Genomic DNA, 17,833 nt, shown 5'->3' with positions numbered 1-17,833 from the left:
TAGTGCTGCAAGGATGTCACCTCCAAGAGGAGCCAGGCAGGGCAGAGAAGCCATGGATCAGACGCCTCAGCACCTGGGAGAAGCTGGCAAATACTGTAGGTTTTCCAGTTGTCCTGAAATAAATTAGTGATGTTTTCATGATTCTACTACACCAGCTCCCTCCAGAGAAACCCACACAGCAGAAACAGGTTTTCAGTTTTTATTATTTTATCCAAGTCAGCAAATACTATTTTATCTGGACAGCTTGCCTTAGGGTAGCACCGGACTCCCTGCTGCCTGCACAGCCACCCTTTCAGCAACAAATGCTGCTTTAAGTGCTCCATTTAAGGCATTGCCTCAGGGAAACACTATTTATAGAAAGCCCCTCCCTGGTGTCCCCTTTGGGCTCCTCCAGCACCCTTTTAAGCCTTTACATCCGGGCTCCTGCAGCACATCTTCTGTGGGGCTCTCCTTATAATACACCACAGCATCTCTCAGCTATGCCTTTTCCCAGGCCCTCAAGCATTACAGTCTATAGGATGTACCACTTTACCCTGCAGAAAAGCCTTTTCTTCAACCCTGCGACCTAGCAAAGCCAGCCCTGCCCGAGACTGTGTAGTCTCTGCTTCCAACCATCCGCTTTCCTGCGCACAGCCTACTCAGCTCTGAAGGCATTGCTGAGCCAGGGCTTCCCTCGCTCTCCACATGCTCCCAGGCCCTTTCACTTGGTTTTTGGGGTTGGGTGGGTTTTGTTTTTTTTTTTTCTTCTATGAAAACTTCTCTCCTTGCCCCACAGACACCTTGCCTTAAATTCCAGTCTGGCTTGCCAAGGCACACTGCACTGACACCCCTGTACTAGTGCAGCCAGACACTCTGCCAAGGTTAGGGAGGGGGAATGCAAACTGCCTTGGTGCTTCCCACCCTTCCTCCAGCCACAGGGAATGAAGGACAAAGCCCCAAACACTCTTCCCAGCACAGCCTCAATGCTCTGAGAAGCTGTCAGGGATGCTGCCCGAGGAGAACTGACTCCTCACCAAAACTAAATTCTTCAGGGTGTAACCTCCTGCAGCCGTGTCCCACCGCTGGCTGCACAGCTAGTGCCAGACACACGTGCATGCACCCATGTCATTTGCTAAAGATGGAAAAAAAAAAATACCGTGTCATGTTTGGTTTAAGAGTTAAACACAAGTACAAAGCAGCGCCCCACAGCTGAGCAGGTACAAGCTGCCAGCAAGGCAGGTTCACATCAGGGTGGGCCATACCCGTCTCAGGACTGTCCCCAGGAAGCACAGATACACCAGTTCAGTGGGACAGTCAGACTAGATGGCACTTTCATCAAATGCAGGCCAGCTTTCAAGTCTGCCTAAAAGGCCTTGGGCAGCTGATCAGAAGGGATGACTAACTGAAAGGATGGAGTCAGAATGGATTTTTCTATTTTGGCATCTGTGATTAAGGTCCAAAAATCAGGAGGAACACACAGTTTCTTCCTCTTTCTAAAGAGGCTTTTCCAGACTCATCCAGGCCAATACCCACAGGAAACCATCTTACACCAACATAACCATCACCAGAGCCCTCATGGCTACTCATCCAGCTCCAAAAGATGGAGCAGTCTCTGGGGAGGCAACCTATTCCTACACTGCCTGCCCTTTGAAAACACCCACACCATCAACACAAGAATGTCTCAGCAGAACTATTTCCCAACACTAAAGCCTGGAAATCAAAGTCAGGCAGTGGTTGAGGACCAAAGCTTGGCACCACAGCTACATCTGGGATGCTATTTCTTTTGCCCACCTCCCATGTGGGACAGATCTACCCCTCAGTTCCTGTTCTGCCTGCCTTGGCACGCTGCTGCTTGCCAGAGGCACAAGAGACCGAAGAGTCTCAAGCCCTGTGTTCTTTCAAGTCCTTCCAGGGAAACATCTGCCTCGCAACTGCTGTCAGTGTTGGGATCTTGGCACTGACAAACCAGGATGACAGAGTCTCTGCCATAAGGCATTTACCACAAAAACGAGTTCTTTGGGACTGAATAACATCATCACAAACAACCCCAAACAAGGCCTGAGGATGGCAAGAATCTGAACCAAACCAGGGTGGGCTGGTTGGAAAGAGAGGTTTTGAAGCACAGATCTGGGATGGCAGTAGAACAGACATTCCAGCTGGAGACCAGGGCTGCATGAGTGTTGCTGCAGCTCCAACCCAAATGTTACAAAGTCTATTCACTTTACCCATTCCCAACAAACCTGCCTTCCTTATTGCCCAAGTTACATCTTCTGTGCCTATCATGGCATAGAAGGAGCCCCAGGGCAAGCGTCAGAGGGAGGATGGGATGCAGAGAAGGATAGTTAATTGATAGCTGTGGGTAACTCAACTCTCTAACACCATACAGCCCTGAATGACAAGGGCTGCAGGAAGGTTAAGGCAGATAAAACTTCTGGGCTCAGTGCTTCTCCTCTTAACCTAACCTTTTGGCATGAACAGCAATGGTCCTGGGAGACAGCAGTCAGACGCAAAGAGCTGATGGGTGGTAGTCTTCTGCTGTCCCTTGTTCTCCAGGCATGTTCTCTGATGGCTGAGACCTTCTTCCACGCATCTGCCAGCTGCTGCGGCACTCACAGCAGAGCTGCAGTGCTGCCAGCACAGCCCTCGCGCTCATTCTCCCAGGCACACTCAGCTTCCGGGTGGAACAGTCACCCGACGTCAGTATTCCTGCAGCCACCAGGAAAAAAAAAAAAGCAGGACAGTCACCCTTTCAGTGGGACAGAGAAAAGGGGACTAAGGATTTTCCAAAGGGAAAACCAGCCAGAGGTCAGACAAGGACTAATTGGAGCACAGCTTCAGTGTGCAGGCTATGAGCAAGCACTGGGCACACGCAGCAGATGGCTGATACTTGCTGTGAGGAACGACACCCCCCTCAATGCCATAGCCCTCAGTGGTTGTCAGTAGTTCCCACTCACCCTCCTGCTTTGTTATGGCTCTAGCCAGCTCTGCCCACTTTGCCCTGGGGCTTGGAGCCTCTGAAGGTTTTGAATCACAGTCTGCAGAGCTTTTCCTGAGGGCAAACCAAAAGGAAAAATCAGTGTTAGCAATAGGTCAGCAAGCAGTAAAGAACAGGCTGCAGTTTGTATTCAGCCACTGTTACCCTCCCTTCATGCTGCCTTCTCCCCTGCAGCTTCCAGGGCCCAAAACCAGGTGACTACTCCGACTGCCCGGTGCTGGAACAAGTTCCTGTCATCATGAAAACAGGACACAGGCTTCGAGAACCACTTCACAAGCTACTCTGACCACTCAGCAGGAGGGATGCGAGGGGCCACATCCCCCTGTTCTCTCAGCCTGGACTTGTCAGCAGAGGATGAGACAGAGCCCAAGATCTGCTGTGAGAGGAAGTGCAAGAAAGTTCCAGCACCAACTTTTGAGCCTGGACACTTCCCTGAATGAGAGGGGATTGTTAGGTACCTCCAAACCACCACCGCCAAATAATCAAAACCTGCCCAGCCACACCTCCCCTCCAGCTTCCCCCACCTTACCCATTTCTCCCACACACTCCTCTAGGACAGCTGACAGCTCAGGCAAGCTCAGAGACTTCAAGGAAGGTGGCCACCCTTCCAGCACTGCAAGAAAGAGGAACTGCACATTAAATCAATCTGCATGCCCTCTGTGACAGAGGCAGAGACAAGGGTTTGGTGTTGCTGTGAAGCACCCACATCCAAAATACTTCCAGTTAGAGGTTCTGAGTCACATGGGAAGAACTGAGGGGTTTTTAACTAGCAATTCTGCCACTTAGGAATATTTTTTCCCTTCACTGGCTGGACCATATATTAAGAGAATCTCAAAAGGATTAAGTTGAGTGGACAGAAGTCAGCTGAATCTCTCTTTGTCTCACTTTTACAACACAAGCAGCAAAGAGCACATCTCTGGAAGCATGTCACAGGCAGTGGGATCATTTGCTAACTCCTCATAAGGAGCTGGTGGGGCAAGCCTGCCCAGCCACGTACAGCTGTTTGTCCCACTGACCAAACAGCACAAACGCCCAGATGGGGTCAGGAAACTAGCCATGGCTTCCCATTCAGACCTTGCCCTAGTGCACAGCGCAGTAATGCACCCAAGGTGCCCACATGTGCAGTGCAGGCAGGGGAAGCCACAGGCCCATGAAGCAGGGCTGCCACTGGGTGCCCATACTACGACTTTGCCCATTTTTAGCCAAACACCTGCTAGACCCCAAAGTTTCCCATTTGCTAAGAATTAGAAGTTGCTGAGCAACTCTGCTGCCGTTGAAATCCATGTGACCCAAGTGTTCCAAATGCTTTCCCTGAGCAAGATTTTTTCGTATTAAATTAGAGGGTTTGGCTGCTGATTACTTTCCAAATCTCTTTTAACTTCATCCTTTCAGCAATCAAAAGACAAGCACATGGCTTGCTGTGGGGTCTCCTGCTGCATACCCACCCCTTGCACCCATTTTCATAGTTTGATAAGGTCTTCCTTACCTGGACGCTCACCAGGCCGCCTGCTCTCACCAGTTCTCAGCTGCACCTTTGTGTCCAGCACTCTGCCGACAGCCTGATCTTGGGTTAGCCGGGAGGACAGCTCTGCTTGACACGATCTGCCAAACAAGACAAAGCCCATCAGAAGTGCACAGGGACACTTCCTGGAACAACATACCAGTCTGTGCACTCCTACATCCTGCAAGTACCTGCTTGGGGTGCCGAGGGACCGCATCTAACGCCCTGGGTTACAAACTGCTCCTTGTTCCTTCCCAGGAAGAGGAAGACGTGCCCCAGACAAAGCTCAGGGCGCTCTCCACTGTGCCCCATCTCCACAGCAATCTCTGCCCCTGTCCACAGAGGAGCTGCGGGGGGAGAAGAGAAGGAGGGGGCGGGGTGAGCAGAAAAAAGCCCAAGCCAGGGGCTGTGCCTGGCTTATAAGAGATTCAAGCCTGATCCAAGGTTTCTAATGGGCAAATGAAGCTACCTCAGGACAGGCATCACGTTAAAGCAAGAGGCACATAAAGTTCTCTGGCCATCATCATCATATCAATTCGAACAGTGTATCTGCAGAGCATGGCAGGGCCCTTCTACCAGGCAGCCTCAGTTCCACAGTCGCAGGGAAAAAGACAAGTGCTCTGCCCCTTGCAAAATAGGAATATTCCCCTTGGGAATATTTTGCTCTGCTGTCCTTCTGAAAGCCAATCCCAGTTCAACCTGGGTTAGTAGTGAGCAGACCACATGCACTGTCAGGCTAGGATCCATAAGCAGTAGGATTAATGCCACCTTCAAGGACCTGTCTGTTCTGTCAGTGGACAGAACAGAGTCCATGACAGGAGTCCAAGCAGGACTAGGAAAAAAGCACCACAAAGGCAACAAAAGGTATACTGGGAGGCAGGGGAAGACAGAACTCAAAGGCAGTGGCACAACTGAACAGGGCAGCTTTTTCTGCTAGGTGTCAGAGTTGCGAGAAAGAGCCAGGGCAAGACATGGCAAGTCCTTTGGTGTGCTCTGGAAGTTAGAAATGCTTTCCTGCATTCACCCAATCACCAAGTTATACCCTGGTCACTGGGTCTCATGTAAGCACAAAGCAAGCACTTAACCTTTTGGTTCCTTTTAGTTGAAACTAGAGCACCCATCATCTCTGAAACGTCAGGCTCTTTTAGTTTATGAAGCCTTAATCAGATGCATATCTGCTCATGTGACTGTGGTTTTCCACTAGAGAAAGTCAGGCAGGATCCAAAATGGGTTCAGATGCCTGATGAACTCTCCTGCCTTACCCCAAGAAGCACCTGTAAGACCACCAATGTGACCTTTGATATCTGTATGGCCCAAATCCCATTTCCCAGTAGCCTCAGTGCCATTTCCTAGGAATAGCTTACTTGATCTGATCCAGCAGGACCCCAGCATCCTTGGTGATGGCCTGAGCCTCTCTGAGCTGGCACTGAATAGCATTCCAGGTCTCATCCCGCTCCATCAAACAGCTCTCAGCCACTGCACGCAGCTTCTGCTCCTGGCACACCTGGCCCTTCATCACCTCCACCTCTTCACACCTCTACAGCAGAGCAGAAAAGATTAGACTGGAAATACTGTACATCACACACACGTGCCTACTCCGACACATCCCTGGAGTTTCGGCCACTTCAATGGCTTAGGCAGCCAGAGGGTTCCTGTGAAAGTGCACCCAAGCAAGTGAGAAAGGAAGCTGGATAAGGCTCGTACATTGAATAGTTTCTCTCCACATCAAGACCAGCCCCACAGTCACAATTCCCCCTTCCTCTCCATTTGCAAAGATACTCAGTAGGCCAAATCTCCTGAATCAACTGATGTCTGTTCACTACTGGCTGTACAACTTCACCATAAAAATAACACTACTGAAAAAGAGTAGGTATTCAGTTCCTCCCACTTGCCCTTTTAGTTCTCGGGTAGATGGGAAACAGACAAAGGCTTCACAAGCATGGAGCAGAGGAGTGGATAAGCTGCACTTACCATGTTACCTGATCTACTTGACACCAAGTGTATCCACTGAAAGTTATGTCTTTTCCTTTACCCCAAGCTATTAGAGGCACAACATAAAAATATGCTACCAATCACTTATTGCAGTGTAACATGTGACAAGGCATTGAGCAGCTCATGGCAGACCTCGTACCTTATGCAGCTGAATGGCCAATTCCTGCATCTCAGCCTCCAGCCGGTCCGCATAGGCCAGCTCCAGGGCATCACTGGGTGGCCGAGCATTGCTGTGCCATCGGGCAATGGCAGAAGTCATCTTCCTCTTTGGTCCAAACAGACTGGTGGGAGAACAGCAAACTGTCAGGGACCAAACACTGCACACCACCTGTCCCTAGGCCCAATGGGATCCCGTGAGGACCTCTGCAGTCTCCTGGTTTCATCAAGGCACCTCCAAAACTAGGAGTCTGTTACAGCCAAAAACTAGGGGATATCAAAATTGTGTCAGAGATGGCCAGAACAGAAAACTACTCACTAGCTAAACTTTCCTGACCAGATCATGTGCACAGTATATAAGGGGAAAGATGAGAGCTACATTACAGACACTCACGTGATGCCTATTTCCTTCAGATCACTCTCTGTGAGGGTCAGGAAGATCCGGAGGTCAACATCTTGCTCCTCAAACACTTGCAGATATTTCAGGCACCCAATCTGCTCAAGGAATGTTGCCAGGTCCTGCAGCCCATGCAAAACAAACTTATTTATGCCTTAACAAACAAAAGCATTACCATTTCTCTTAATCATAAACATGTGCTTCCTCAATGTTGCTCTAAGGCCCTTCTGGGTTCTAGCAGCAACCATGACTTCCCCTGGTTAACTGCCCTTCTCCAGTCACACAACAGGACTGGCCTGTCTGCTGCAGCCATTGCCTCTCATAACAAACGCAGAGGGGAAAGACACACCAACACCTCCCCTAGCCCACACCACAGCCATGTTAGGTAGCACAGCCACAGGCCTGAAGGCTCTAGAATACCACTCCAAGCAACAGCAACACCTAAGCAAACAGTTCTTTGTACAAGAAAGTGCTGTTTCACGAGCATGGAAGTTTGGGCAGAGGTTTAGTATCAAAGGGGTTTTGGTGACAACTTCCCTTTCAACTGAGAAGGCCAAGAAAGCAGCTTAAGCAACCTTGGGAAAACCTCCCATGCTCGACACTGTCCGCATTACTTCAGAGACAACTTTCAGTGTGTACTTACCTGGGGCCCTGTATAGGCAGGGGGCTCAGGAAGGATCAGGTGCTGACTAGAGCCCTCAGCTTTCCCTGGGCAGTGGGTCCACTGACTATCACTGTTGCTGTAACGGTTCTTGATCTTAAAACTCTTGGCTTGTTTCCGACTAGGGGGACTGTTTGCATGGTCAGAATCCTGAAAAAGAAAGAAAAAACCTACAAAATGTAAAGCGCAAAGATGTCAGGATCACTACAGCTAACAAATACAGACTCGAAGTCCCAACTTCTAAAGCCAGGCAGTGGTCCACAGAGGCAGCAAAGACTAGCAATTACTAGGAAGGGCTGAGTCTAGTCACTCTGAAGATAACAGCATGGTAACACAGAATGGTATTGAGCTCCTGGCTTAGGAAGCAACATACCAGAGCAGAGAGCAATGCTGAATCCTCCCTGAACCAATACAGTGCACTGAGATTCTACCTGCAAGAAGCTCCTCAAGATACAGAGGACTTTTGCTCGTGTTCCACTTATATCATCCTTCTGTACCTCAGCCCCAGAGCTGTGTCTTGAGTCATGTGAGCTGTGACCTCCTCCCCTTTCTGTACTTCAGGCATGCCAATGCAGTACTGCTGTCCTTCTCTAAATCTTACTATACTGCCTGCTATCTTGGCAGGTTCAAGGACTGATCAAGCTCTAGCAAGTCACATCCTTTCTTGACCATCACCTAGCTAGAAACCTGCACAGTTCAGAAGCTGGAGAGAACTTAAGAATTACTGACCAGTCATCAACAACCTACTCTAGAGTGAACATGCTCTAAGAGTTGGGTCCTAGTTGGAGATCAAACAAGCCAATCCATCACCTTCAAATATGGAAATTGTTTTTTTCACCCCTGCAATACTACCTTTCCTCATCCAGCCTGGTACTACAGCCTCCTGCAGAGGCAGAGTCATAGCAGACTGTGGAGGGGTGACAGCACTGGCCAAGCTGAAGGCAGAGAAAGGAAAATTGAAACCTCCACCTCATTGCTCTCCAGGGAACCTTCACTGCTGACTCCCAGGGCTTTGGTGAGGCATTCACTGCTGCTGCTGCTGCTCCTGATGGTTGCCAAGTTGTTGGTGAAGAACACGTTATCTTCTGGCAAGGAAAAGGGAAAAAGTTGAGATTCAACTTCCTTACACTCAGTGCTGTTTTTGCTACACTATTGCCAGCAAAACCTGCTGGAAGTGTAAAGGAGAAACCAAGAGCAAGGCTTCATATGCAGCACTCATGACACAAGATGCTTCGAAGACATCTGCTCCATCTCCTTTGCACCCTCCCCTCACATTATCAGTACAAGTTGTGAGATGCCCACTGAGCATTCTCTTCCATAGGCTAAACCAGGGGTCCTCAAACTACAGCCCACGGGCCGGATACGACCCCTGGTATTTACAGACACACACACCCGCCCCCGCACCAGGGGTTGGGGGAAGCCAAGCAGCCACAGATGACTTCCTGCCACTTCATCCACATGCCAGCCCCTTGTTTAAAAAGTTTGCGGGCCCCTGGGCTAAACCATCCCAGCTCACTCAGCCTTTCCTCATGAGATACTCTCCAATTCTCTACACCATAGTGGGAAAGGAAAGTGCAAGCCAAGGGCTCATATCTCACATCCAGGTGCGCACTACAAGCCAGACTGCTTTCTGAAACAATGACTTACCTCTGCTGCTGCTGCTCTCCACATCTTGCTCATTAATTGGAGAGGTAACATCCCGGTTCCGGATATCACCTGCTTCACAGCTGCCATCATCACTGAAGGTAACATAGCCCTGAGGAGGGACCTGCTCTGTGTGCAAGAGGAAAAGAGAACAAAGATTAGGTACTATGCAAGTTACCAGAGAGGCTCCAAGCACCCACTCCAGGATTTGAAAATAATCAAGAGAAGAGACTGCCTTCTCTACTAGCAGGTTTCATTCTAAAAAGCACAGATAAGAACTGGGAAATGCATGTGCCTAGAGCCTCCCGCACACAAACACACATTAGCTGTACTTTAGATGGCTGCATTGAAAAACAAGAAAGTCAGAGGAAAGAGCCTCATAGCAGAGATGCACCTTAAATAGCAGCTTTCAGCATTTCCTCTCCTCTTCATACTCAAGTTATCTAATGGGGAAAAGCATCTGCTGAAGAAAGCAAGGTGTCAGCTATGTCCCATTCCCAGCCAAGCACACCCTGTAAAACCAGCCCCTCTGCATCTGTGTTACAACACTAGCAGCATCCCACTGCCATTTAAGCAGCGGACAGCACCATTTCCATAGTCACTGCCTGTGGGATAACACGTACCTGTATCAACCAAACTTTAAACATGCTTTTAAGTCCATATTCTTGGTTATTCTAGACAACTAGGTAACCAGTCTCAGAAACACCTATGGCTGTGACACAAGCACACAAAAACAAAACTCATACCACTGCATCCAGGGGTTGATATCTGAACTGGGATCATCTTTCTCTTGGCCTATTGCAAGGGTTTTGTAATCTCATTCTTAGTAGTATTTCAAACATCATGGAAGACAAAACTGACAGGTCTACCAGAAGCAGTGAGTTCACTTTAGTGATCAGTGATTTCTTGGCCTGTGTGACCACTTCCTCTGTCATCAACTTGAGAAGGGTTCTCAAACTTTTGAGCCTACCTTGAAAAGGGAAGCTAGACTGTTCAAGTGTCAGGGGAACAGTAACTGAGGTAAAAGCAGTGTTTGTTCCATAGAACTGTTCCACCCATCAATATCCAGCCCTGACAAAAGAGTTCAAGGGTGGTTTTTTTTTTTTTAAACCAGAGATGGGACAGCCTTGTATGATGGTGTTCACTATCTTTGTTTGTACAAACCACACATGAATCCTAGATGAAAGGAAATTGTTGGTACAAAAATAGCTACAATACATTTAAGACCTCAAAGGACTCTCAATTAGGCTTTTAACTATTCTCACCATAGCGAGACTGCTTCTTTCCCCCAATTCCAACTGCTGTTATCTTAGCCAAAGCCTGGGGCCCATCGTGGATGCTGGGACCCTTGGTCCTACGAACAGGTCTCTGTCTCTGGGGAGCAGAACACGATTCATCTGAGGAACTCAGCTCTTCATATTTTCCTGTAGTTCAGACACAGACTGTTAGCAGCATAGTAATTAATTTACCTACTTTGTTTTATAAATGCAGTGGGAAATAAAAAGAGAGGGTGAAAAGTTTAACTAGGTTAGTTTAAAAGGAGGAGGGTGAAATCATTTAACTAGGTCATAAAAGAGCCAGCAGACAAAAACACCCCACTGTTGGGACCATGCCTCTTCCATCCTCAGAAATGCTGGAATTTCTAAGACAGACCAGCTAGTACTACCCCATTTACACAGCAACACACTTTCAAAGTATAAACACCTCTCTTAAGGTTCTATCTTAAAATGAACAAGCTAAAACACCTCTCTTACCTGGACCCCTGCAGAAGACCTTGGGCACTGGGGCTGCGTGCAAATCTATCAGCCCCACAATCTTTGTATGTCCATACTTCATAGCCAGTGTCCGTGCTGTGGCTCCAGTATTATCTCTGACATCTGCCTTCACTCCCTATAGAAAAGAAATACACATTTAAGATGTACATAGCAGAGGGCACTACATACAAAAATTCAAAACAGCTAAAGAATTGTCTTTGTTCCTCCATCGGAAACACAGGCTCACCTTTGATAGGAAGTTCAAGCTTCACCAACACCTCTTTGTCTCTCTAGTTATCCAATCTTGTTAATCCCTGAATGCCAAGCAGCCCAGCTATATGGCTCCTGTGCCATGGGGCATTAGTTTGTTTTATCTGAAAAATGTTTTGCATTGCTGCCTCCTTCTGGAAGTAAGCTGGACCAGTTAAATGGGATATTAAGCCCACGTTTTTTAACACTGAGAGACCTGCCTCCAAAGGCTTATAAGCATGCACAAGATGCTCACTAGCCTGAGCATGCAAGCCTGTAAACATAATATGGAGACTACCATTTTAGCAGTTTTCTAATTCAGTCTTTCAGTTAAACCTGGACAGTCAGATCCAACTCCTATTTGTGCAAGGCCAGTGTAAAATCAGAGTATTAGTCTTCAGAAAGCAGATACTTTGAGAAGAGTCCTGGAAGTCTGGGAGACTTCAGGGGTAACTGTCATCAAGGATCAAACACAACACTAAGTGTCAAATTTGTGGTTCTTCCTCTGAGGGCTGGAACCACAGATTTTCAGCTTTACAGAGAACTGCCTAGACACTTACATGATTGAGAAGGTACTGAACAATTATCTCATGGCCAGAAGCAGCTGCTTCCATCAGAGGCGTATATCCATACACTGGCTCCCTAGAGAGAGAACAAACACGCACACATGGACTAGGATAATCAAAGCTGAAAAATGCTGCAGCCTTCGCCATATCATAATAGGGCATCTCCAGCCTCTACCCTCAGCTGATCACAAAATTCACTGTTCTACTGCACTCTGGTCTAGCCCAGTAAAACTCCCAGAGGAGATTCAGTAAGCATTACTCTATTGGCTGTGTAGCAACAAGATTACTCTTCCAGTTGCAGATCTGCCTTTCAATGGCAAAATCAGTTTTGCAGGAGCTAACAAAGCAAAAGCCTCTTGTTGACCTCAGGCAATTCAATATGCAGAAATGTACAGGCAGTTCCCAAGGCACAGGAACACACTGCACACTTCAAAAAACCCCAAACTGAACTTGAAATACACAGAAAATTCAATAGACTTGTAAAGCACACTTGAGTTCAGAAGGTGTTGCACCTGTTCGCTTTCAGAGTTTAGGCCATCATTAAACAAGCAGTGAATCTAATTTCTCTTGATCTTAGTTAAATAAACAGTGACAACATGGGCAGACTTCACAGTTCAGTTTGCAGGTCACCTGTCCTTGTATCAGCTAACAGAGCATGCCATACTTCCTAGGGTACAGGAAAAACAAAAGCAGGCATGTTCTCCCTGCCCATATTTGTGTTACGATGCCAACTGTTGCTTCCCTATGCAAAATGAGGTATCTTTTGAGAAATTAAGTCACAGATTCCTCCTTACTTGCAGTTGGCGTTTGCCCCATTGTCCAGCAAGAACTTGACCATCTGTTGATGTCCAGCACTGGTGCAGTGAAATAAGGCAGTCCAACCATGAATATCCTTCATCTCCAGCTCTGCACCTTGCTTCAAGAGAACAGAGAATGTTCTTTACTGCAACCCCTCTGCTGGGTCTTTTAACCACTGCCCCTCTGCACTGTGATATCAAGAGAGTTTAAACCCCTGTCAGGAAGCTGAACTTGCAACAGAACACAAATTGCACACTTTGGTTGCAACTGGCAGAGAACCCTATCCTGTGCATTTAAACCATGTACTGTGGCTTTACCTACTTATGGAATACACACCTGTAGAAGAAAGTAAGCAACACTCTCATTTCCACAGCTGGAGGCCAGCATGAGCGGCGTCTGCCCTTCTGGTGTTGGGATGTTCACATTCACTCCTGCTTCCAGCAGTAGGTGCACAATGGTGTCATGGCCAATGTAGGAGGCATACATTAGTGGAGTCCAGCCACCACAATTCCTCTTATTTAAATCCAGATCTCCACTAAATAACAGAAAAGAATTCAGCTGAACTACTGTCCTGGAGCTGTAGATCACAGTAGGCTCCTGCAGCCTCTTGTTACCATCATTGTCTCAAAAGAAGGCTGAAAAGAATTCTAGCACTGAAGCCTGCATGAGAATTCCTACCAGCTCTAGCACAACTTCCACCAAATCACTAAGGAGATAGTTTTTATCAGCAGACTTGCCCCTTGAAACTTTGTGCCTAAGAACCCCTTGGGAGTTCCAGCGATGTGCTCCCACGGCAGTGTTAGACCAAGCTGTACAGCAGCCAGTGAAAAACCGTAACTGGCAGCAAGTAACCACAGAGCTGTGCCCTCCCCAGCCCCTCCTTACCGCTGAATACACTCCTGCACCACTTCATACTGGCCAACAGAGGAAGCCGTATGCAAGTCCAGAGGAACATCCAGCTCTTCCCGACAGATCATCTGACCGACCCCATGCCACATGGAAAGACTGCGGCTCAGCAGCTCCGACTCACTGGCTTCATCACTCAACTCTGACATCCTGCCCTGAGTAACCAAAGAAAAACAGAATTTTTACCTGCAGATGTCCATTTTCTATAGAACACGCATTCACCCACTGGCACTACGGCTCAGAGATACACCAGGGGCTTGGAAGGTGAGGTAGTCTCAGAGGTATAGTATTTGAAATTCCTACCTCTACTTTGATCACCTCCTTCGCCTGAAGCAGTAACACTTGCTGAGGAGTTTTTGCTGGTAGATCTTTCTTGCTGCAGTGGACTCAGATTTGAATACACTGAAAAAATAAAAGCCAATAATGCTAGAGAAAACATCTCTCAAATCTCATTTTAAGACTTCAGAAGCACTGGCTTTATTTCCTCCCCTTCTAATCACAATATGCCTAAGGAAGCTTTGGATACTCTCCTAAGACTAAGTGCCTATTGAAGTGCAGATGACATGCTTAGCATCATATGAAAGGATTTAATTCTTGGTCTTCCGGTTTTATGAATTCCTAATCCTCTCTCAATTATGTGTCAGATGTTCCTAGTCTTTCTCCATCCATATATTGCAGGATGGCCCTGCTGAAATTAAGACACAGTCATTAATAATGACAACTGTCAACAGCTCAAAAGCAGTAAGATCACCTGAATGGGGTGCACACTTCATTATGTCATCAGGTTGCAAGTAGGTGGATTCTACCATTTATTGCTTCAGCACTTCAGAAGTAGCCCAGTCCTGGCTGTGAATCTCAGAAATTGCTGAAACATTTCAAGCAGCAATGCACCTGCCCATTCGTTATCTGAGCATGCACCATCCTGCAGACAGTAACTTAATTACAAAGCCAGCACAGTTTCATGACTGTCTGAAAGATTTCCTATCCCTAGCCTTAGGGAGCAATTGCATATTAATAATTTTAACCACTCACAGGAGAGTGTTCTTGTTTGGCACTTCATAAAAAGCTGTTCAACACAGCTGCAACTATTATCTGAGGTCTTCAGCTGCCTTTTCAGGCTGCATCAAAGTCAATCCAATGGGAAGCACGTCCCTCTCCCTGTAGCCTCATCACCCATCATGCAGCCCTTCTGGGGTTTGCCTACTCCCAGTACATATTATGTCGGGCAGCAAAGCCAATGAAGTATTCTTCCTTTCTCTTGATAATTTCTCACCAGTTTAATTCCTTAGACTGATTCATTCTAGAGTCTTGCAAATGCCAAATTTGGCACTGGTGAAGAATAAAAGAGCAGGAACACACTTTTTAGCAGCAGTTGCTCTTTAGATGGCCTCAGCTGTAACATTTCAAACCATACTTACTATTTTCTAAACAACTGGGAGTCTTTGTCTTGCAAACACAGCCCCTTTTCTTAAAGATAAGCAAAACACCTCTAATTCCTACCCCTTCACTCCTTATCTGGATCCTTTCTCCCACACCTCACTTTTTTCCACTCCTCCTTCAGTCTGTTAACACTACAAAACCACCATCTATTCTACCTAATCAGTGTTGTAATAAGTGATTCCTTTCTTTGCAGGTATCTGCAAAAGCCCCTATTTTACCTAATAGCAGCAATTTCTATTACACTGGCAATCCAGAGGCCTCAGGCCAGAATATGCAGAGCAGAACACAAACAAAAGACTTGAGCACCTCACAATCAAAATGTAAGGAGATTTGAATGAATCATAAGGGGGAAAGTAGCAGTGTTTCTCACTACAACAGATTAAAGCTGCCCCTGGAAGGCAAAATGACATATTCACAGTTAAGGGAGTCAGGATCCAGAACAGTGTCGAGAAGCACATTCATATGGAAAGTAAATTGTTCTCTCGGCAGAGACCTCCTTGTTAATTGGATACATTAATTATAAAACCCACAGGTATTTAGTCTTTGTCACAATCAGCCCCACTTCCAGTACTAGTTGCCAGTACAACTTTGGCAAGTTGATCCACAGTCAAGAGGGCTGTGTCAATACTGACATGACACAGGTTATGCTTGACCCCAGAATACTCAAAGGTCTAGGCCTTATTGCTACCACCTGCACCATGCTCTTAATTGCCTACATATTAGGTTTTTTTTACTCTGAGACTTCACTCCAGCCTGATCTGAACCATGATGTCAGCTGTGCAAACACCTGAGAAAATACAGAGGACAGCTGAACAGAATCCATAGAACAATAAAAGTGATCAGAGCCCTAAGGACTGAGATGAAAAGACCTGGTGAAATGAAATCAGTTGTCTGGTTTAGAGAGGAGATGCCTGAAGGGGACATGTGATAACAGCTTTCAAATACATAAATGGTTGCTGCAGAGACGACAACAGAAATAATCAGCTCCTTGTGGCCATGGTGAATATGACAGAACATAGTAGACTTAAGTTGTAGCATAGAAGATTGTTTAAAGATTACAAAAATCTTTGTAAAAGTAAAAGCAGGAGTACTGCGATAGATTACCAGCAGAGATTCAGTTGCTAAGAATAAGCTAGACAAAGGCCTCTGAACATTGGGCAGTCTGTTCTCTTGATTTGTGGCAAAGTAATTAAGTTCACATTTGTTAAGAGACCTTCCTCAGCCCCATGAGGCCATTATTATTATTATATTTACTACATAAATACCTAGCTATTTATCAGGATCAGAATCAATAGTGCTGAGACTCAGAGCAGGTAGCAAACATCATATTACCCTGAATTCAGAGAGTTTGCTGATGAGAAAACCAGAAGGCAGGAAAAAACCACCATAAAAACTTATTATGAAAATGCCAGCAAAGAGCATGCCTTTTTGGAGGATAAGCCTGAGGAACAAGTGACAATAGATGAAAGAGCAGCAGAAGACCTACACTGAATTAAATGGGAGATGATACCAAAAGCAACAGCAGCAAGCGGTCACCAACAGAACAAATCCAAAAATGCCTGTTAATCATCACCTATCAGGGACCATTAAGCTGCACTGGCTCTGCTAAATTCATTCTCTCATCCTCTTCCACACGCACAGGTAACATCCACACAGGTCCTTCTGTCCCAAAAGAAACAAGACACCCAAAACAGCATAAGTGTGGTGCGTGTTGGTGTTCTCAACTGAGCCATCAAGCAGATAACACACTTCACTACTGCTCCTAACCTAGTTCTATCTCCACTAAATTCAGCAACAACCTACTGGAAGAAATAAGCAGCCTTGTTAGATCCTTGTATAGGTAACTAATAGTAGTGCTTGTTGTGACTGAGCTGGTAACTACCAGAGCCAGAACTTCTTCATATCACTGTTGTCTACTGACTGAGCAGAGACTGGCCCCCACATTACAGCTGCAGGAACCTCACCAGTTTTCACAGGATGGTGGCATGTACAAGAAAGTAGTGCTACAGCACAAGCCCCAGCTGAGGGCCCACAACACCTTGGTTCAACTCTACATTGGCCTGTTGAAGAGACACCAAGCTCTTCATCTGTACCATGAGCCTGGCACCCTCAAGTATCTCAAAGCACACCACATGCTCTCAAAAAAGAGAAGATAAGAAGTACAAGAGCATTTCAAGAGCCCCATTAGGGAGCGCATTTCCCAGGGCTGGGGCTATGTCGCACAAGGCACAGCACCCCAATGGAGGCGCACCCCACGGCCCCCGGGCTCGGTGCTGGGCAGGCTCTGGTTGCCCAACGACATGCCCGAAGAGAAGCGAGCCCAGCTGCAGCTGTCAAACCAGTAACTACTGTTACCAGAAGTCTCACAGCAAAACCGTTTCCGCGGGCGTGATCCCTGCGTCTCACCGGGCCACTGTTCCCCCAAGACCCTCCTAAGAGCTCGCTGTCGGTGCCCCGGCCTACCCCACCGCCGGACCTCAGCCAGCAGACTGGAACCGCTCCGGCTACGGGCCCACCGCGACCGGCGGCCGCCAGGGGGACGGCCCCAGAGGCGGCTGCGCCCAAGCCGACCCCTCCCCAGCCAACAGAGAACAGCAGCCAGCCCGGCCCGCTACAGGCCACACCACCCCTCACCTGCACACCCGGTAAGCTCCACCACCGGAAACCGTCCCGCCCGCGCAAGGAACGCTGGGAAACCTCCGCTTGACTCAGCCTCCAAAGCCCAAGAGCCTCCACGGCGGAAAAGGCGGGCCCTGCTGGTGGCGCAGAGCCAATAAAAGGTGCCTCTGTAAGGA

At 47.4% G+C, this 17,833-nt stretch overlaps 1 protein-coding gene across 4 annotated transcripts; it reads right to left on the bottom strand.

The window, feature by feature from the left end:
* Window positions 1-185: 185 nt before the first annotated feature.
* Window positions 186-17,758, bottom strand: ANKS3 (ankyrin repeat and sterile alpha motif domain containing 3). Of its 4 annotated transcripts, none has more exons than XM_005436781.4 (18): window positions 17,673-17,758; window positions 13,902-14,000; window positions 13,578-13,753; window positions 13,029-13,227; window positions 12,689-12,810; window positions 11,889-11,970; window positions 11,080-11,215; window positions 10,591-10,749; window positions 9,329-9,454; window positions 8,651-8,766; window positions 7,664-7,831; window positions 7,018-7,142; window positions 6,607-6,748; window positions 5,840-6,012; window positions 4,461-4,576; window positions 3,504-3,587; window positions 2,934-3,028; window positions 186-2,685 (listed from the first exon to the last, which is right to left on the bottom strand). In XM_005436781.4, the coding sequence occupies exons 3-17, from the start codon at window positions 13,745-13,747 to the stop codon at window positions 2,946-2,948; spliced, it is 2,001 nt and encodes a 666-aa protein (XP_005436838.1). In that variant the 5' UTR covers window positions 13,748-13,753; window positions 13,902-14,000; window positions 17,673-17,758; the 3' UTR covers window positions 186-2,685; window positions 2,934-2,945. The 4 variants fall into 4 exon arrangements, 3 of the variants coding, with proteins under 3 accessions (XP_005436838.1, XP_027657670.1, XP_027657671.1); XM_027801869.2 differs by lacking the exon at window positions 17,673-17,758 and adding an exon at window positions 14,631-14,653; XR_003559097.2 differs by lacking the exons at window positions 186-2,685; window positions 2,934-3,028; window positions 3,504-3,587 and adding an exon at window positions 4,667-4,822.
* Window positions 17,759-17,833: the final 75 nt, after the last annotated feature.

This window comes from Falco cherrug, chromosome 4, assembly GCF_023634085.1.
Source record: "Falco cherrug isolate bFalChe1 chromosome 4, bFalChe1.pri, whole genome shotgun sequence".
Taxonomy (NCBI): domain Eukaryota; kingdom Metazoa; phylum Chordata; class Aves; order Falconiformes; family Falconidae; genus Falco; species Falco cherrug.
This window is presented reverse-complemented; position numbering and strand designations above follow the sequence as displayed.